This window comes from Podarcis cretensis (genome assembly GCF_951804945.1).
Source record: "Podarcis cretensis genome assembly, chromosome: 9".
NCBI lineage: Eukaryota > Metazoa > Chordata > Lepidosauria > Squamata > Lacertidae > Podarcis > Podarcis cretensis.
In genome coordinates, this window is record NC_137178.1 from 41,210,726 (window position 1) to 41,232,110 (window position 21,385).

Genomic DNA, 21,385 nt, shown 5'->3' on the forward strand with positions numbered 1-21,385 from the left:
ATATCAAATCCAAACTCTTCTTCTTCTAGCAAATGCAGGGGAATTGAGCAAGGGGCACCCAAGTGCAAAAAGAATTAGTGAGAAGTGGCACTTGGCATAGCGTTTCAACTGAGGTTTGATAGTGGAAAGAGTAAATGTGAAAACATGACGGCATCTCAAGTGGCTCTGTTTAACTGGATCCAATGTGGTGTGTGGGTGTCCCTGTGGCATTTCATTCATTCACTCCATACTATTGTATAGGGACGTTTTAATGTTTGATCATTTTATTTTGCTTTTATATTTGTTGGAAGCCGCCCGGAGTGGGTGCAGCAACCCAGTCAGCTGGGCAAGGTACAAAAAATAAACTAGTAGTAGTAGTATGGCCACCCAACCTCTTAGACCACTCTGTTTTCCCCTCCTAGGCCCTTGGTCACTCTGCTTTATGTTCAGGAGCATACCTGAACATATTGAGAAACAAACTAAGGTAATGGAAGAAGTGGAAGAGAGTGAGCTCTTTGAACTTCCTCCTTCAGCACTTTTCAAGGGGGAAGGGAAGGGTAAGCATTCTTGGCACCTCATGACAGTGGGTGGGTACACATAATGAAATACGAATGGATTCAGGTTGTAGTAGCGCGCGCTCTCTCTCTCTGTATAATATGTGTGTGTGTGTGTGTGTGTATATATATATATATATATATATATAATCTGATTCAGATCAGACATACTGAAATCAATAGACTTAAAGTCAATTTTTTTTCTGTGGATCTACTCTATGACTATCAAATGATCAGGAATAATAATGAAATGCAGCATTAGAGCCTGGAACAGAAGTTGTGGAAATTATCTATCCTAGAGTTTCTTCAGGAGATGGGATAATAAGCACCTTCGGGGAATGACTGTAGTGGGAAATTTCATCCCTGGAGAGAGTTTGACACTGACTATCAAGGTCCCTTTTCAGTTGTCCAATATGATACATATATTCATATTCATATGTGAGTAGCCTATAGATTTCTAAGGGATTGCTTTCATGTAATTGTCAGGCTGGTTGAGCACAAAGTGTGGAATGTCAGGAATGCATGCCAATTGCCATTTAAATTGTTATTCAACTACCAAGCAACCAGTTACCCACAGACATAATTAATTTCCTTTACATTGTGTAATACATTTTTATCCCTCTGCGTTTGCTTCATATTATACAACAAAAATATTACACAGTCACAAACCTGGTAGAAGTTTCTTATCTGTCATCCACCACCCATCTCCTTTAGATTCAAATTCTTCCTATTTTAGCCTTCTGCTTCTTTTCCTGTGGAGCTATAAACAAGGTGATTCACTCATATCCCCTTCAAATCCCCCTCCCCCCCCTGCCGTTGCACAAATATGCCTTGTACCTGTTTTGGGTATAACCTCTGAGGATCATCTTGGCCAGCCCCTTGCAATGCAGGAATCTCAGCTAAAGCATCCATGACAGATGGCCATCCAACTTCTGCGTGGAAACCTCAAAGGAAGGAGAGTCCATCCTCTGCTAAGGAGGACCATTCTACTGTTGAACTGCTCTGTCAGAAAGTTCTTTCTGATGTTTAGCCAGAATCTTTTTTCTTGTAACGTGAATCCATTGGTTTAGGACCGGTTGTAGCTTGCAGCTTACACAGTGAAACCCTAGCTCTGTCTACACAGAACATAGAGTGAATTCAGTGGGGCTATCTCCTACATAAGGGGGGGGGGTTAGGATTGCGGTCTTTCTGTACAAAGCCAAGAATCCAATCCTTTGCTCCACACACTGTTCCCTCTGGCCTCGCCCTCCACTAGGATGCAGTCCCTGAAACGTTGCAGAAGATGGAATGCAGTGCCCAGCTGAAGAAAGATGCCCACATGGATCTCAGTAACTTTTCGCATGTAAGTGGACTCCTCTCCAGTCAATCTGTGGTGAATCCCATTTTCAGTTTGCATTACTAAAATCCAGCAAAAAAGGACTGCAGTGAAGGGAATAAATGCAGAACAGGAGATACCGTAGCTTTACCTTACACATTTTAATTGCTCTTCAAAACTGTACAGAAACTCTCAAAAGTGTGGCTCAAGACATTTTACTCTCCAATGTAGACTACATTCTTAGCTACGGAAGCCAATTAGTCTGAAAGTTGAATCCTACTTCAATGGGATAGCATTCTCTACCATGTCACACCTGATGCAACATACTAATGGCGGCCATCTAAGGTGTTTGCAAAAGGTGGCTTTAGGGTAGTGCAACCGGTTCAGCTGCACTAGGTGCCACTCTGCAGAGGGTGCCACAACAATACTGTAGAATGGAGTGCAAGAGGCAGGGGGCTCTGAATTGTAGCGTTGCACAGGACACCATTGGTGGTTGCTTCACTCTGCCATGTAGCAGCAAAAAGGCTTGCTTGTGTGCAGACAATGGGCCTGGCTTCTTTCCTTCTGTTCTCTTTACCAATCAGAGACTGTTGTGACCCCAGCTTTGCTCCAGAACTTTCCCCCTGTACTTTCCCACCTCAATGGCCCTTGTCCACGTGGTCTACTCAGAAGCAAGCCCCATGGAGCTCAATGGGACCCCCACTCCCAAATCAGGATCTGTAAGGGTCCGCTGAGTCCAGTGAGGACCTACTCCTCCCCAGTGTAGGATCTGTGAGCCCCATTGAGTTCAATGGGAGGTCCTCTCCGTATAAAACGCCCAGCTCGCATCCGGGGCACCACCGGCTTGCCTCTCAACTTTGGCCATTCATTCCCACGAGAGCCTGCTCGAACCGAGAGGCTGGGAGGAGGAATCAGAGAACCTATATAGACAGAGTGTCCCCAGCACCAGCAGGAGCAGCGACTGCACCTTTCGGCTCGACTCGGAGAACAGGCTGGTGGCGTTACCTGAAACAGCCCCGCCTAACGCCGCGCCTGCGCGGTGCCGCCTCTCTCCTCCGCCCGGGTCCGGGCCGCAGTGAGAGCGAAGGGAGGAGGCAGAGCAGGCGAGGCAGCGGCGGCGGCGGCGCAGCAGCTCTCTCTTCGCAAGAGTTGGACAGGCAGCGAGAGCGAGTCCGGCGTCCGCGAAGGAGCCCCGGGTGGCCGAGGGCAGCGCGCACACAGCTGGGGGCTCCGGGTAAGTCGAGGCAGCAGCAGCAGCCGCTCCGTCTGGGAAGGCGACGCGTAGACGGGTGGGGGGGGGGGCGGCAGTGGCTCTTTCCAGGGACAGGTTCTCGAGCCCTGTGCAGCTAAGCGGGGGCTTCCCACGCCCGCCCCGCATCCCTTCGCTTCATAGGGGTGCCTCGGTGCGCATCTTCCACGGGACCACGGAGCTGCTTTCCTCGAAATTGCGATCTGGTAGCTCTCCCGCCCCGCGCGACATCCTGGGCACTGCAATCTAGTAATCCGATCTGTAGGTGTCCGGGGGGGGGGGAATTAAAATCCGGGCACGGGCCTTGGGCGAGAGAGGACCCGGCTTTTTTTTGTGGTCCTCTAGAATAACAGAAGCCGTGAAACCTCCCCTCCCCACGGCCCATTTAAGACCGATTCCTCGCTGAGCCCCGGCAGAGGCTCCTGTAATTATGATTCGACGGCGGCAGGCGGGCTCTCCGGGGATCCTCGGCGCCCCCCCCGGGTGAATCTCCTTCCCAGACTTCTCCTCGCTCGCTTGGGGTCTGCTGGGTCCTCCTCGAGGGCAGCAGCAGCAGCAATGTTTGCTTGCGTTCCGGGGAGGCGATCTGCGGCTTTCCTCCCGCCGGGTTGCGCGACTCGGCTGGCGAGCGTGAAAGGGGAGGGGAGGCTGAGCAGCCCTCGCAAGGGCAGAGGGAGCGCAGCAGCAGCAGCAGCAGCATCGGCTCTCCGGGCGTTGCAAGATCATTTTCTTTCTGCTGAAGTTGGAAGTCTGTAGCTGCTGCTCCCCCGCTCCAATTAGTGTGAGGTGGAAGCGAAATAGGGAGGGAAGGAAGAAACCTCTCTCTCTCCCCCCGCCCGCCGTCTCCACACTTTTAAAACACGCCGCGTATTGGTGACCCTTTGATTCCGGCCGCCTCTTATCTCCTCCGGGCTGACCTAAGGCTGCCAAACGCGATGCTCTTATTGCCCTTTTCCTGGGAACCATAAAGTTGGGCGCGGGGTGAGGCCGGGAGAGCGAGCGAGACGGCGCACGTGAGAGGACTTGGCCGGCTGGCGGCGAGAGTTGGCGGGGGGAAGCCGCCGCTGGGTGTCCTTTCCCGGGGAGTCGCCCTCCTCTCCGTCTCCCGCCGCCGCCGCCGCCGCCCCCGGCCAGCCTCGCGCGCTTCCCTCGGGCTGTGAGGGGAGGAAAACGGCGGAGATCTGATTACAAAGCGCCGAGGCCACCTTGGAGCAGCAGCCGCCGCCGCCTCCCGCCAGGCGCTGCCGCCGCCGCAAGGTGCCTGAGGAGCTCGTGTGGGGGGGGGGGCGGCGAGGAGGACAGGCCCCCCGGGGAGCGCGCCGGGAAAACAAGAGGGCTGCCTGCTTGGGCTGCGGAGAGGGCGAGCTTTCTTTCACACCCGGTCGAGGAGAGGAGGACACCGCCCGCGGGGAAAGGAGCTAGGGTGGGAACTCCGGAGCCGGCGTGAGGCGGAGGTCTTGGGACGGGGCAGCGGGGGGATTCGGGGCGTCCGCCGCCTGGGCTGCTCTGGCGGCGGCCGAGGTCTCTTCGCCGCCGCGGCTCCCGAGGGGGCAGCAATCTGGTCTATGCTGCCGCCTCGCCCCGTCTGGAGAGAAGAGGAGCTCTGTCCCCCAACGTGGTCTCTCGTGGCGGTGGGCTTGTTATTTTTAATTGGCCTGTTCTGTCTTTCTTTCTTTCTTCCTTCCCTCCCCCCCTCCAGGATCCGCCCTGAAACAAAACAAGCAATTAAGAAATAATAATAATAATAATAATAATAATAATAATAAAGGTTGGGGAGGGTGATGATAAGGAAAGGGGCGTTTTACACTTTTGTTGCCGTTCATCTGAAAAAGGGGGCCAGGAGGGAGAAGAGCCTTGTTTTTTTTTGTTGTTGTTTAAATCACACCACACTCCCTATAAAACACTGGCTAACAATGGAGTTTCCAATTTCAAGTGTTGCATCCAGGCAACGATTGTTAACCAAACCAGGACCGGGGCAAACGTAGGTGAACCTTTTTCTTAATGATCAACTAGTAGTCGCATTTTCATGCCCAGCCCCTCTTGGGTGGTCTTGTGGGGGGACAAGACAATTCTATTCTTCTGAGTTCATGCCCCCTCCACTTTTGCTTTTATTAGCCTTTTAGCTTGTGAAGTGCAGGTTGCAAGTAGGCAAAAGAGAAATTAAAATTGTTTTTCAGATATTTAAGGGTGGGGTGTATTTTTTTCCTGTTGCAAAAACATGCTTTTTTACAACCTCCAGTAGCCTTAAATTGCATGTTGTGCTGCTAGCCAGAGGGACATTTGGGTTAATTGCTTGAGCTAGGACGATAATATTTCTTTTGGTCTGATTTATACAAAGTATGTTGCTTTTAAGAGTACTCTTTTTTATTCCAGAAGGTATCTGAAGGTTAATTCAAGGTGCTGAAACCCCATCCTTTTAGTGGCTTACTGGTGGTAGCCCCAAAGAACACCAGTGCATCATTATATCTCAGTATCCTCTTTAAAGAGAATTGTACGTAGGCTTCTGGGGAGGATAGTCTCTCCAACTTTGCAAATTCAATTTTGGAAAGCAACATTTGAGAAGAGGGTGCTCTGAGGTTACAGGTGCCTGCCAGTAGATGCCAGCAGCAAAATCGCCAGTAACATTCACACATCACTTTGCTTTCAGTAGTTGTGCTACCAGAAGTAATGTTCACCTGGTTAGTGCAATAGTGTGGTTTTCAGTAATGACAAACTGAAAACTGCCAGCAATGGATTTGCTTCTGAGCAATGGGGTATTATGTGAATTGCTGGCAAGGAACAATTAGCATTAGCACTGCATGGAAAGATTCCTTTCCATGGAAATAACATGGACTTTGTTCCCAGTTTAAATGTATAGGATTGGGCTATATCTTTTATTATGCTAAGCAAAACAGGCTTGTGTTTGTTTCTTTTTGGGAATGAGTTGGATTTCAAGTGCCATTCATTGAGCATAACAGTAGTTGCTGCAGTATCTGTGGTTAGTTGCTCTCTTTACCCATTTTGTATGAATGATGTTATGTTACATTGGAGCACTGAGTTGATTGAAAGGCTGTGGTATATGTGAAACTTTAGGCATCACAGTTCTGATATGGAAGCAGGTATTTTGAAGTCTATTCTGCACTCGTTGCTTGTGGCAGGATCTCTGCCTTCTATGCTCGCTTTATATTGAATGCAGCTGAATATTGCTGTAGACCTTTTATTTTATTTTACAGATATTTTAATGATAGCTCGTTTGTTTGGAAGAATATAAACAAATGGTGAAAAGGCAAATGTAGCTTATTTCTGGAGCAATCCCAATTTGTCTATGGATCCCTGGTGCTAATTACTATCAGACAGATCCAGATGAATGAACTATTTGTAATTCGTTGCCTAAACCTGGTGATGGTCTACTTGCTTTAGATGTAGACTGGAATTCTGTTCTCTCCCATTAGTCTTGTCTCTATGAAATAATAAAGTATAAATTGGTCTTACATATTCTAAGCAGCACCATTCCATTGCACAGTTGTCTTGTTTTGGCATAATGTACTTAAAGGGATCTTTGCTGTGCACACAACATACATTCAAAGCAAATATTTTCCTTCAAAGAATGCAGGAAACTGCCGTGTGTGTCCTGAAGCCACAGTTTTCAGGTTCCTCTGGGGAAAGTCATGTGCTTTAAATGTATGGATAGCTCAGTTGGTTAGAGTATGGTGCTGATAATGCCAAGGTTGCAGGTTCTTATCCCCAGCTGCATATTTCTGCATTGCAGGGGGTTGGATTAGATGATCCTCAGGGTCCCTTCCAATTCTATGATTCTGTGATTCCACTCAGCCTTGCATGTCACTTTTGCAGCAAGGTGTTCAAGTTCCTCTGGTGTGGTACCATCAGTACAGAGGTCCTTGGTCCCACTAAGGAGGAGGAGGGTGAGTAGAGAGGCTCTCCAAACATAGTAGAGCTAGCACACCACAGTTTTGAAGCATGTGAAGAGATACACGTTACCAACTGAAAGGTGCCCCCTTCCTCTCCAGAGTTTAGAATTGCCTAACTGTGTCATTGTGCATCAGCTTTTACATTGCAAAGCAGCTCTGAGTATCTTTTTTGTGCAGAACACAGGTGTGTGTGTATGCTATGTATGATGGCGCTGTGAGAGCGAGCCTTGGGTATGCACATCCCCCTCCTTGGCCGCCCAGCACTCACTCACACCCTTTAATGTAAAGCAGGGCCCTATGTGAGGCTCACTACCGCACCCCACCTGTGTAACCTGAACACCTGGGTTGTATGGGAACCAACCCTAAGACCTCTTAGAATTGAAACACCAGTTCCTTTCAGACTGGTTGTTCAGGCTGTTATCCCACATGCAGCAAAGTGTGTGGCAATAGCCTCCAGTTTTGTACTTGCTTACAGGGTAGGAGACACCTGCTGAAGCAAACTAAGCAATAGTTTTCCAGGCTGCTGTGTAGTTTGATAAGTCTCGTCTTCCTGAATCGCTGGGGGCTGTATGGTGAATTTGCCTTAAGGCAGACCTTGGGTAAAACAAGAGCATCAAAATAAAACCATATAATTCCTTCTCCAATTGTTGGGTTTCCGTGCTGTGCCACAATGAAGTACACCCTTGCCTAAAGCAGATACAACTGACACAACAGTTTGCGTGCATGTTTGTGTGTGTGTATATATATATACACACCCTGCAATAAACAAAAATTGGATGTTTTATCTAAAGCAAACCTTCAGCAAGACTAAGAAACGTGCCTGTAACAAACCTGAATTGAACTGAAATATGATACTTCAAATATAGTTCTGGAAGCAAAATTATTGGGTTGTGCTGTTTTAATATTAAATTTTGTTCTCTGAAACATTTTACCAGGAGAAGCCTACCCAAATCTAAAATTGGCTACAGAATCTGGAATTGAAATACCAAAGTCAGATTTTCATCTGTGCCTGCTTAAATTCATTTTTATTATAAACTCTAGGTTTCCTTGAAAATTCTGGCATTAGGTGGATTTGACAACAGGACAGCTCAGTCGGTTAGAGCATGGTGCTGATGACACCAAGGTCGCAGGTTCGATCCCCATATGGGGCAACTGCATATTCCTGCTTTGCAGAGGGTTGGACTAGATGATCCTCAAGGTCCCTTCCAACTCTACAATCCTATTATTCCCTATCCTATTCCAAAAAAATCTGGAGTGGGTCAGAGATGTAAATGTGTCAAAGCAGCTTACAGTAAAAATTAAACCTATATTGGTGTCAATCTTAAAATAGAATAGGTTATGTCTTCCCCTCTGAGGATGGTCACACAATCCCTGAGGAAAAAGAAAGTAACATGTGAAATAGTGTTAGGCGTGTGACCATGGCAAATCCATATGTACTGGAGCTACTACCATTTGCTGTGCTGCTTGTCTGAATGGTGTGTCTTTGGTAGGGGAGATGGTGAAGCCCATCTGTGGATATCTTGCATGTGTGATTTCACTACTACCTTACCATTTCCAAAAACCTGGCAATTCTCTAGTTTTGCCAAGAAAAAAGGCTGCAATACTGCAGAAAGAACTTAACTGCAAGTTGTGCATGGGGCCTAAATAACCACTGAAAGCTGCTGGTATTTAGATATCTTTTTTTCTCACCTTGCTGTTTCTCAGCTTTTGTGGGGGCAAAGGAGCTTCAGAGAGAATTCTTTCACAATTGTATCATAAAGTTATGTACATAGAAGGCCATTTTCAATTCAGTTTGTAAAACTTGCATCGAAGTGATGTGTAGAATAGAATTATTAAACAAAGCAGTGGCTTCTCTTGCCACTTCCCAACGTCTTTGCCACTCTATGATGCTGCTCAGGAGGCGTGTTTTGTGTCTTCTCCTCTTGACTATAAAGGAATCTCCTTCCTCAACCTCTTGCATCTATTCATTCTGCACATCAGTGCAGTATTAGGAATGTATTAATCACTTCCTTTTAGATCATCCATCACCTGCTTCCTTTACTGATGGACAGAGCAGAGAATAATTTGTAGCATTCATGCTTATCTTGCACATGAGATGTAATTTGGGATTACTGGGCTTCTGTGAATGTTATGTATGTGTGTGATACATTTAGAATGGTTACTTATTAATGCACATATTGAAAGCTAGACGGTCTAGTGTGGAAGGTAACTTCAATTCAGTCCTGCCTGTTGCAACAAAACGTCCTAAGTTAGATGTCTTTTTCTTAATCTCTCTACCATTTTCTCAATTAAGTAGCATGTTGTCAAGCACCCCTGCTCTGTTTTAGAATGCATCAGTTGTAGATCAAAGAAGCCAGTCTTGGAACAATGGCAGTAATCTCATTTAAAAAGCAACGTGATTCTTCAAAACATATTTTAGAGCTGATGGTTAAAGTACCAGCACCCTTGAGCAACTGGGCACAAACCCATGCAAGTTTGCAGTGACTGGGAATTGCATTAAAAAAAACCAACACTGTGTGACTTGCAAAGAAAAAATGAGTTGCAGCCATGGAGAATAACCAGAATAAGGGAAAATATCCATTTCTGTGGATGTCTTGAATAGCTTCTGAAGCCACTTGCCATGCCGGCAAATCCTTGATATATTTCATTATAATTATTGCATAATCAACTCATTTTTTAAATATCCCAGCAATCCAAAATAAACCTCTGTTCTTATAGATGATATTTGTCCAGGATGTATTTACCTTTAATCCAACATCTTCATTCTGTCTCCCCCACTCCCAGGAAGTTTTAGTAATCTTTCAGTATTCCTATAACAAAGAACTACATTGTTGTGCTAATGCAGAATAGTAATTGTGCTCTTTCTGCTGCAAGCTTTTTCTTCTCCTCCAAGACTTGCTTGTGATCTTACTATCCTATGTCTGTTATGCACAGTTGAGTAAAACCCCTGCTAATATGCCTTTTTTTTGCCCAGCATGGTTTTAATTTCACTGTATGCCTCAAACCTACTTCTTGGTCCTTGTAATCCATATTTCATCATGTATTGAAGTTGAATTTTTAGATCTAACAAGTTACAGGATAAGGATCCTACTTCAGGTCTGTTAACTGGTTCCTGGTTACCATCAGTTTAGTAACTTGGCTCTGTGTACCTTTAGACACTGAAAAAAAGCCCACTTGTTGTGCATCCTTGCACAACAACACTTGTGTGTTGCTGTTGTTTTAAAAAAATATTATAAAAATGTTTATATACCTCTATTCATAAATATCAGACTAGGTTAGAACAATAGCGCAAAAAACCCACACAATAAAAACCATATTAAAAAAGCTAAAATTAGGAATCTGCTAACTACTGTGGAAAGATATCTTAAGTTTTTAGTATTTTATCCTAGTAGCTTATACTTGTGGAAGGAAGCACCATGTGCCAGTATAGTAAAATGTTTTTCCCCAAACTATCAAGGGGAAGAAACTGCTTTGATAAACTTACATTTTTTCCCCTAATAAAATATTGTATGAGTGTAGTGTAGTGTAGTGTAGTGTAGTGTAGTAAACTCTGCCACTGAGATGCAACCTAGCATATAGCAGACCTGATTTACGGATGGTGTTTTTATCTTTAAGTTAACGTAAATTGCTTTGCCCTTGCTTTAATGATAAAATTAAATGATAAAACTGGACACTAATAAAGAGAAGTATCACCATTCAATAGAATCATAGAAATGTAGAGTTGGAATGGACCACGAGGGTCATCTAGTCCAACCCCTTGCAATGCAGAAATATTTTTTGCCCAACATGGGGCTTGAATCCACAACTCTCAGATTAAGTGTCTGATGCTCTACTGACTGAGCTATTCCAATAGCTTTCTTCAAAGGAAAGGAGAAAGCATACAAGAAAAACTCTGTAGTGGTATTGTCAATCACTTAGAGAGTAATAGCAAGCATTTGCTATATGCTCTATGCAGGAGGAAATGATCTAAAGTATGGCTTGCATGTTTCTAAACATCTAGTACCTGGATGCCCTGATGGCCACAACTGCATAGTTATGTGTCACACCATAATACTTACTATGGCACAAAAAGTCTGCTGCATCAAGCATGAATGGGCCCTTATTCAGTTCACTTAGTCTCACAACAGCCATACAGATAATTACTACTCCCATTTTATGGAACTCAAAAACTGAGGCTAGGAGTGAGGTTCTTAGGTGACTTGTCCCAAGGTTATTCAACAAGTCTCATGCTCATCTAAGGTTTAAACCTGTTCTGTGTAGTTCCAAGTCCAGTACTATTGACTGCAGTTTTAGTTTTCCTTGCCTGTTTTTTTTTTTAAGTTGTACCTTTCACACATCTTTAAAACGTGGTTCATTGGATACATCTGAAACCTATCTGGTCATTATACGGTGACTCTGTAGCAGTGGAATTCCTTCTCTGTGGAACCTAGTTTGTCCTTCTCAGTGACAACTTCCCAGTATCCACTGAAGTCACAACTGGTCACTTGGGCTTGCGGGTAATGACAGCGATATTGAGCCTCAAAGTTAGTCTTTTTTTGATTGCTGTGTTATGGAATTTGTTTTGGCTGATGGATATAGTTTAATACTCTTAATTATTTTTAAAACTGGTTGTTTTGTGTGTGTTTTGTCTATAAACCACCCTGGGATCCTATGGGAGGAAAGGCAGTTTAGAAATTAAGAATATGTGCTCTTTTTCTGCTATAACTGTGTCTGATATCCCATCTGCATGTTACTGAAATGAAAATATTTAGCAACTTTTGTATGTTTCTCCACACATGTTTAGGGAATGCAAGTAGGGTAATTGGTTGCTAAAATTTCTGTTCTTAGCAACTGCATCAATCCTGGTTTGGCTTCCTTTCTACCAGTTCTGCTACATTTGTTTTCTTGTGGGTTTTCCATTCACCTTTTTCTGTTCACTGTTTTCAAATGTTGTAGTGTTCCTGTAATGCAGTTGTGCTGTTTACCACATCCCTGGTTAAGCCCTCTTCCTTATCTGATTCTTTTGCTTCATCATTTGAATTAGATAGGGTTTCATTGAAGCATTGGTAAAGACTGAAAATAAAGTTGTTGTTTTAAAAAAAGAGAATGAATTTACACTTTAGGATGATTCAGATTTCAAAACCATAAAAGACTAAATTTAAAAATACGTATTTGCTTCCAATGCCGCCTTTACTTGCTGGATGAGAGCAGTACAATTATATGGTTGTTGTCCCGGCTTTTAAAGTTCCCATTAAACTGGTATGAGGCAATCTGGACATACAGGTTTGCCTATGTAAATTCTTAGCTTTGCACATATGTTGAGTTTAAGGTACACATCTTCCTCTCCACATATGATCATTTATTTTACTGACTTTGCAGTAGCAGTCTAAGCAGTGAAGTGTGTCCATGGAATTATTATTTTTTAAACCCAATGTTGCTGAATTTCATTACATAGTTTTGCCAACAGGTGTTGGACTGTTGGGCTGCTCTCAAAATATATCAGGATTGCTTGGGTTTATCCAATATCCAGAATTTGGCCTTCAACAATTATATTAATTTTACAAAATTGTTAATACTCTTAGTGTGTGGGGTTTTAAGATTAAGACCATGGCTTCTGCAATAAACTGCCTCTTACATTTAGAGTGAAATATATATTAGGAATTTCTAACTAGTTTATCATTTTAAATGCTCTTGTGCCCACCAGTAAAGGGTTAGGTTGTCAAGCATGACAGAAGCAGCCTTCTCAGTGGAGGCACCACAGTTAGAGAACTCTCTTCTGAATAATTGAAGTATACTGGACCCCACTATAGTGCAGGCTCTCTTTTCAATGCTCCCTTTCCCCAAGGGTACAAATCGGGTGGCTAACCTGTGGCCGTCCAGACGTTGTGATACTCCAACTTCCACCAGCACTCAGCTAGCATGCCCAATGGTAGGGAATGATGGGAGTTGTAGTCCACCAACATCTATAGCACCACAAATTAACCACCTTAGTGTACATGGTTTATGTGATTCAGGGAAGCTTTCGCATAGATAGCAATGTGTTCCATTCTGATGTGTCTTAAACAGTACATCTTGTGTACATTGCGTTGCGACAGCATGGCTCTGAAAAGTGCCATATAAATACTTTGAATGAATCAAAAATTAGTCCATTGTACAGAATCTCTATATTACATTTGGACAGTTTATTAGCATTTCATTTTATTGCCATGGTGATAGAGGGGTAAGATCATTTTCTTTGTATACTTTGTTACATTTCAATTAAATAGCTAGTTTTAATCTTTATAATGGTAACTGGCTACACAATTAGGTGTTTTTTAATCTGTTTTATAATAAAGAACCATTTTCTAAGGCAGGAAAAATGGCATTTGGTTAAATAGACGTTTCAGGTCCTGCTATGTATGTGGGCAGTGGTTCGGAAAGTCAGTGTGTGACTATGGCTGTGTACAGACTTCTCCTTTAAAATCTGAATTTTAAAAATGAGGATTTTAGTTGGTAAACACCTGACTCCAGAAAGTTGACAGTTCACAAGATCTCATATTAATTTCTCAGAGTTTAAAAACTGTGGCTTCCTATATGTACATATCTTTCATAGGAAGCCTTGACTTCTGCACTCGGTTCAGGATAATTCTAAACTTGCTGTTCCATACAAATGTTACTCTGAACAAGGTGAAATGACTAAATTGCTAAACAATTCCAATGCAATTAAATAAATGTTTGGCACATTGTTCTATTATTATTAGTCATCAAGTTCCCATGGCAAGCTTTGTGGAGAGTCTTGAATGCTTAAGGATAACAATGTTAGATAGTACTATGCAATATGTAAAGCGTGCCTTCCTACTGTAGCTTGGCATCCATACTCGTGATATTAATGATATGAAAGAAATGTAAATGATAAGCAGTGATGATGAAGTGATGAGTCCAAGGTCTACAATTAACTTTTTGTTAATGCAGTTATAACAAGGTTTTAAGTGTTGGTATGATGAGTTTGAGAAGACTACCTCAGTATTTTTTTCATTAAGCTAGTGTAGATCTAGTTATCATAAAAGTAGCTATTAAGCGTTCGGATTACCTTTGTGTTGCATTTAAAACAAGGAAGCTACATTTCAAGTGGAAATATGAAATAAAAGTGTTAGACAGTATCAAATTTTCACTCATTAGGTGAATGGAGATTTGTCTTAACTTTTGAAGTACAGGCTATAGCAATACAGTAATAATAAGAAGAAGACGAAGAGGAAGAAGAAATTATTTCTACCCCGCCCATATGGCTGGGTTTCCCCAGCCACTCTGGGTGGCTTTCAACAGAACATTAAAAACAGAATAAAACTTCAAACATTAAAAACTTCCCTAAACAGGATTGCCTTCGGATGTCTTCTAAAAGTCAGATAGTTGTTTATTCCCTTGACATCTGATGGGAGGGCATTCCACAGGTCAGGCGCCACTACCGAGAAGGCCCTCTGCCTGGTTCCCTGTAACTTAGCTTCTTGCAGTGAGGGAACCACCAGAAGTCCCTTGGTGCTGGACCTCAGTGTCTGGGCTGAGTGATGGGGGTGGAGATGCTCCTTCAGGTATACTGGGCTGAGGCCAAGGCTAAAATAAATTTTATATTTACTCAATTAATGGAATGAATAATACTTGCCCTTTTGCGAAGCTGTATATGTAATTAACATCCCATATTAGCTCAGTGGTAGAGCATCTGCCTTGAATGCAGGAGGTCCCTGGTGTAATCTCTGACATCTCCAGGTAGGGCTGGAAGAGCATCCCTGCCTGAAACTCAGGAGAGCAGTTGCCAGTCAGTGTAGACCAGGAACCCCCAATCTCGGCCCTCCGACTGCTTTGGGACTACAATTCCCATCATCCCTGACCACTGGTCCTGTTAGCTAGGGATGGTGGGAGTTGTAGTCCCAAAACATCTGGAGGGCCAAGCTTGGGCGTGCCTGCTATAGACGATACTGAGCTAGATGAACCAATGGTCTGATTCAGTGTAAGGTAGTTTTCTATGCTTCTGAAAAATAAGTAACAATGTCCTAACACTGGTTGCATAATAAACTTCTTTGAGTATCCCTGTGGATTGTCATGGCTGTCTCCTTCATTAAGGTGCTGCCTCCATTGGTTTGGTCTTGATTTCATTGCTCACTTTTACTGCCAAAGAGGCAAGGTCCTTTGGTGTTTCAACAGCACATTGACCCATTAGGAATGGAACTACTTCAGTAAAATCATGGGCATCCCTGATGCGCATGACCTCCTCCTTGGGATCATAGTCTGTACACTCAAAGACTAGGTTAACAAGCTTTGGGCATGAAGGTTTAAAGCAATGGTCCTTGCCTCTGTTGTTTACAAACATGGCACTGGGGTGTCTCCAAGAGCCCAAGAGCCATAGGGTGGGGCTACTAATTGGTGTGGCTGGATTGGTCATCCTATTTGCACACAGCCTACAAATTGATGCTTAAACCATGCTACTCAGCATATCCAGTCTAATTTTGTTTCTCTCTGCTATTATTTTGTTGCAGGTTTCTGAGAAATGACTGATTTCCTGCATTCCCCGTAGCTGATGGTAAATTAACAGTTCTGGTGTGCAGATAATAAGTTGCCGCTGTGTGTTTGGTGCTCCATGCACATCTGAGGAAGTAAGTCTCTCTCTCTCATAGAGAGAGAGGCTGTAAAATGCACGTTATGAATTGTGTCTCTTTGGTCAATGACAAAGAAAATGGAGCTATTTCAGTTGAAGCTGGATTAATGATTGGAGATACGACAGAACCAGAAGAACAACTGCCTCCAGCACCGCCACCGCCACCACCTCTACCATGTCCACCTGCAGAAGCTGGATTTTCTTCACTAGAAGTGGTGCCACCTCCTCCACCCCCTCCACCTCTAGCACTGAGCAGACCTCCACTGCCACAGCTGGTAAATGGGCATGGCCACCAGAGCAAGAAAAAGAGACTACGTAGCTTCTTCTGGAAAACTATACCTGAAGAACAAGTCCGTGGCAAAAACAATATCTGGACTATTGGTGCTAAACAGAATTATCAGATTGACACAAAGACAATGGAGGAGTTCTTTGGCCAGCAAGAAGAGACGCCACCCCGAGGTTCTAAAACCAAAACTTTAAGGAGGTCCTTTAAAGATACTAAACAAGAGGTAAGTGTGAGCGTACTTCCTCTTCGTTAAAGAAAACCTTATGTGTTGGAAGTTCTTGCCTTCGTTTCCCTTGCCCACTGTTCTTGTGCTGTAGCCTTATTCCTATCAGGAAAAATGTTTGTTTATTAAATCTGCATACTACTCTTCATCTGTAGCTAGAGCCTAAATTTGTGCATCACTCAGAATTGATGGTTGAAGGTGTATGTAAATCAAGATGTTTCGTGCAATGATATGGGGTTAATGTATTTGTAATTTGACATTGCCTGAAGTATTTAAGGATCGTTTGGACTTTGTATATTACTGTGTGGTTCAGATACATCTGCTCTCATGAAAAGGGCATGCCTCTAGCTCTCATGAAAAACTTGGACAGTGTCTCAAAACTTGTGCTGTCCAGAATTCCCACTCATTTTTTATTTGTTAGAGCTTGAGGGGACTCTATGCTTTACTAACCAACCCAATATTTGTTACCAGAACACACTCTCTTTACTGGGTAGAGGCTTGCCTGAAATGCAGCTCCTGCTCCTCAAAGTCCCAAAAGTTCAGAGCTGGAGTGTGCTGAGGCTCTTTGTTCCTTGGCGCCTCCACCATTTGAGCTCCAAGCTTCCAGCATCGGAAGGGAGAGGTGAACTGTTTTGCTGTGCCTCTGTGCAAACAGGTGCTCAGAGCTGGAAGGGAGCGGCAGAAGCTGGTTCTGCCTCTATGCCTGACTAGTGTTTAGGAGCCCTCATGCCTCCACCTCTTCATCCCAGCTGCTAGAGCTGAAGGTGGGAGGTAGAGGCTTGTAATGGATCTATGATAGCACCCTGTAAATCAAGAGTGGCCCTACCATTGGGCATAGTGAAGTGAAACCTCAGGCGGCACATGTTCAAGTGGTGGTATTGCAGGAAGCTCTCCTGGCTGTTTCTCCAAAGTCTCCCCCCTAGCCATTCCTGTCTGTTGGTGGGTGGAGACTCTATTTTTTTTGCTACTTGGTCTGTCCTGCCCTCTCTCCTGCCAAAAAAACCACCCCATCCTGCTGTCTCAGGTACAGTGGAGGATATAATCTTGTCACTAGTGATGAAGTAAGATTCCAGCACCAGTCTATAGTTAGTTTCTCTATTGGGAAGGGGTGCTTTACCCATCTTGATTCATTTAATTTTTAAAATTTGAGGCAGTGTAAAATAGATAAACTAAAGCAGCTTGTTTTATTGCATTATTTTGCGTGTAGCATTTGCATTGTTTGACACAGAATACATGAGAGTGGTGGTATTTTTCTTAATACATGGCTCTGTAGTCTGCAACTCACTTCTTTTCTTCTGACTTTGAGGCAGTGGAGGTGACCCTAGTTCCTGAAGCAAGGAACCTTCCTGAGTCAGTATGGGCACACATGTTTCTGGTGTGCTTAAGGTCTTTGTCTTGGCTACTTGTTAGATCTGTTTGCACATCATTAATTTCTTCATTCAGGAAAATTGAGGTCTTGCTTAGTGAATGCACACTAAGGAAGTCAGATTATCATCCACCGGGGTCAGGGCCTTCTCAGTGATGGCTCCAACCTGGTGGAATGCTCTGTCCCATGAGACCAGGGCCCTGCAGGATTTAACTTCCTTCTGTAGGGCCTGTAAGACAAAGCTATTCCGCCTGGCTTTCAATTTGAACTTAGCCTGATCTTTTATTCCCCTTCCTTCCCTCCCCCTCCCCTTTTTATGAAGATTACCCACTCTGGGATCTCACAGCTAATTCTCCCCTGGTCTCCTTGCTGGCCCAAATAGGACTAATTTAGCCATCTAGCCCTGGTGATCATCTAATGTTAATTGGATGGTTTTTCCCCCTAAATTGATTTTTGAATTCTGAATTTATTGTTATTCACGTTTTATATTGTATTTTATGCTGTTTTTTTGTTGCATCAAATAAGTGTTTTGAATTTGTTGTTAGCCGCCCTGAGCCCGGTTTTCTGAACCGGGAAAGGCGGGGTATAAATAACTTATTATTATTATTATATGATCTGTACTAATGAGCTGGTGAATATTAAAGGGATAAGGAAGTTGGTCCACTAACTATGTACAGTAGAAAGAAGTAAAAGCAGTCTAAAACTTGGAAGTTGGGTACTGCATGCATGAAGGGCTTCCTTCAGCAAAGAAATATTTGTGTCAGAAGTGGCTTTCTTTTCAGAAAATGCTGTATAAAAATGGTGCATGGTGCCATTACCCTCATAAAGTTAGTTGTTTGGATTGTAGCCAGAAGAGCTTGTAGGCAGCACATTTGCTGCCATGCATCCTAAACTGTGTTAGGGTGTTAGGGTTGCAATCCTAAGCACACACATTAGTGAGTCAGCTCCTTTGAGCTCTGTGGACTTGCAATCCTAAGCATGTTTACTGAAAAGCATCACATGATAGGAACATGTTAGCTCTTCTTGAAAATTTAAAACCCATTTAACTTTCATCTCGTGGCAAATGCCTCTAAAATAACATGGGAGATTATTACAAATGTATAAGGAAGACTAAATCCATAAAACAACACTGCATTTTTGTGGAAATATCCTTGTGTAAATATTTTATCAAATTATGTGCTCCCGAAAAAAATAATGTATATCATAAGCAGTTCCACTGCTTATTTATCATTCATGAATGTATGTTCTATAAAGTGATCGTTCTTTTTTTATAATACGCTAATAAGTTTGGGCTGTGCCTTTAGAAGCTTTTGCCTCTTAGCTTTACTGTTGTGTTGAAAATGCAATCTAGACAGACTTTTGGAAAGCTGCTAATGTTAGGTTTTGCTAGGTTGGGTGTCTGTGTGAGGACGTCATCATGTGGTTTGGGAAAAATGTCTAAGATAGTGTGCAAGCACAATTAGAAGAAAATAATGCAGTCTCTGGTAGAAATTCACAGAAAAGACAAGTTCATGCATATAGAACTAAACAAGAACCACCTGATAATTCTAGGAGCACATTTAGAAAAATCTACTTGGAAGCATCTTTCTGTCTGACTACAGATTGTTACAAGTTGGTAAAGGAGTTTGTATACTATGACTAAACACATACACATATTTGGTAAGATTGAAAGGGAGGGTAGCAAAGTGGGTGTATATACTTAAGTGTATTAATCATAGCTGTGTGTACATTTGAAAAGTTACTTCAAGTTCTTGTCCACCTTCTGCAGAGAGGTTGCTACTTGTAGTTTTTTTGTTGATTTTAGTAGCTGACCTCAAACCACTTTATTTCAGAGTGGTTCTATAAATGTTTAATGGTGTTGTCACACAGAAAATAGTTTGAGGTCTCAAAACAAGTTATTTCATTGCCATGGAAAAGCAATATATACATAAAAGGTAAACGTAAATGACCCCTGGATGGTTAAGTCCAGTCAAAGGCGACTATAGGGTGTGGTGCTCATCTCGCTTTCAGGCCAAGCGAGCCAGCGTTTGTCCACAGACAGCTTTCTGGGTCATGTGGCCAGCATGACTAAACCACTTCTGGTGCAACGGAACACCATGATGGGAGCCAGAAGGTAAATGGCATTTACCTTCCCGCCACAGCAGTACCTATTTATATGCTTGCAATGGTGTGCTTTCGAACTGCTAACTTGAAAGAAGCTGGGACAGAGCAACAGGAGCTCACCTAGTCATGCGGATGTGAACTGCTGACCTTCCAATCAGCAAGCCCAAGACTCAGTGGTTTGGACCAGAAAACATACTGCACGTAAGCAGAATGTGATGATCTGAAGGAATTTAAATATTTTGCCTGAAACTGTTGGGTTAGATTAAACCCCTGCCAAGTAAAAATCAGCAGTGAAGACCAGGTTGTTCTATGGCAAAGGATGCAAAGTTGACCCATGGCACAGTTTAGCTTGCCCATCACTGTGTATCTGTAATATTTAACCAAACTATGGATTTGTATGAGTGCAGACAGAGGCTGGGGAAAAGACAGGTCTACCGTTAATACTAGGGCTCTGGACTAATCACAAATCAGGCCAAACTGGATTGATCCAGGATTTGCCACAGAGCAGGCTGAGGCAGTCTCTTGAATGGCCTGGGTTGAGGCCACCTGGAGTGATCTGGGGCTGTCACAGCAGGAGGGGCAGCTGGGCAATTGGGCCTGCTTCTACCCCCCCCCCCACTACATGTTCAAATAAAGTTTAAAACCCTGATTAAACATGTGATTCGGAGGGGGATCACATATTTAATTAGGATGCATCATAGGCATACCAACTTCCAGACACTGGTATACAATTATGATGGTAAACTAAAAGTCATTCCATGCTGTCTTCAGCATGTGGCGCAGGCATGTGTATGCCTGGTTCAGTGTGACTGGAAAGCAGCAGAAATTGATCGGAAGCTTTTGATTCCCACTATTACAATCCTGAGAACAGGCCCCTAGAGAGCAGTTGAACAGCTGAACCACAATTGATTGAATGCTTTACAGCAGGCATAGGCAAACTCTGGCCCTATGCCTGCTTTCCAGTGTTGCCATGATGAAAAAACATGGATCTGAGGCATATCTCCATATGATCCCTCATATTTTTACAAGAGATTCCACCTATTAAAAAGTAGGCCACCCAGTATATGAGTTCTGTGATTTGGTGATGGTGTTCTTGTCAGCCTATGTGAAAATCATGAAGATCCATGTGGATCTGTGCCTTGGATTGATGTCTTTGTGGCAAGCACTGGATCTGATTTTATTTTATTTTTTTTACTCTGCAGTCTACAAGCATTAACTTTTTTTTGCTGGTGTTTTGGAGAATTCACACAAATTCAAGACAATTCAATTTAATTCCGCTGCATCTGATTTTTATCCATATCTCATGGAAATTGAAGAATGTGTGCACACACAACCACATACAGTGGTGCCTCGCAAGACAAAAAGAATCCGTTCCGCGAGTCTCTTCGTCTTGCGGTTTTTTCGTCTTGCGAAGCAAGCCCATTAGCGGCTCAGCGGCTCAGCTGATAAGCGGCTTAGCGGATCAGCTGATAAGCGGCTTAGCGGATCAGCTGTTAAGCGGCTTAGCGGATCAGCTGATAAGCGGCTTAGCGGCTTAGAAAAAGGGGGGGAAAGGGAAAAAAACCCGCAGGAACTCGCAAGACATTTTCGTCTTGCGAAGCAAGCCCATAGGAAATTCGTTTTGCGAAGCACCTCCAAAATGGAAAACCCTTTCATCTAGCAGGTTTTCCGTCTTGCGAGGCATTCGTCTTGTGGGGCACCACTGTATTGTGTATTTCTGTTTTGGACAAGTGACAAGGGAGGGAGAGGGGAAAGAATGAACCAGAGGGACTGAGGTGCTATGGCACCTTTCCAAAA

General features: G+C 43.5%; 1 protein-coding gene across 1 annotated transcript in view; it reads left to right on the forward strand.

Annotated features, from left to right (window-relative positions):
- The first annotated feature begins 2,927 nt into the window (after window positions 1-2,927).
- Window positions 2,928-21,385, forward strand: part of FHDC1 (FH2 domain containing 1) — a 49,231-nt gene continuing 30,773 nt past the window's right edge. Inside the window, exons 1-2 of the mRNA XM_079990410.1 lie at window positions 2,928-3,082; window positions 15,492-16,119. Coding sequence (XP_079846536.1) covers window positions 15,646-16,119 — 474 coding nt within the window. The 5' untranslated portion in view covers window positions 2,928-3,082; window positions 15,492-15,645. The remainder of the gene's footprint in view (window positions 3,083-15,491; window positions 16,120-21,385) is intronic.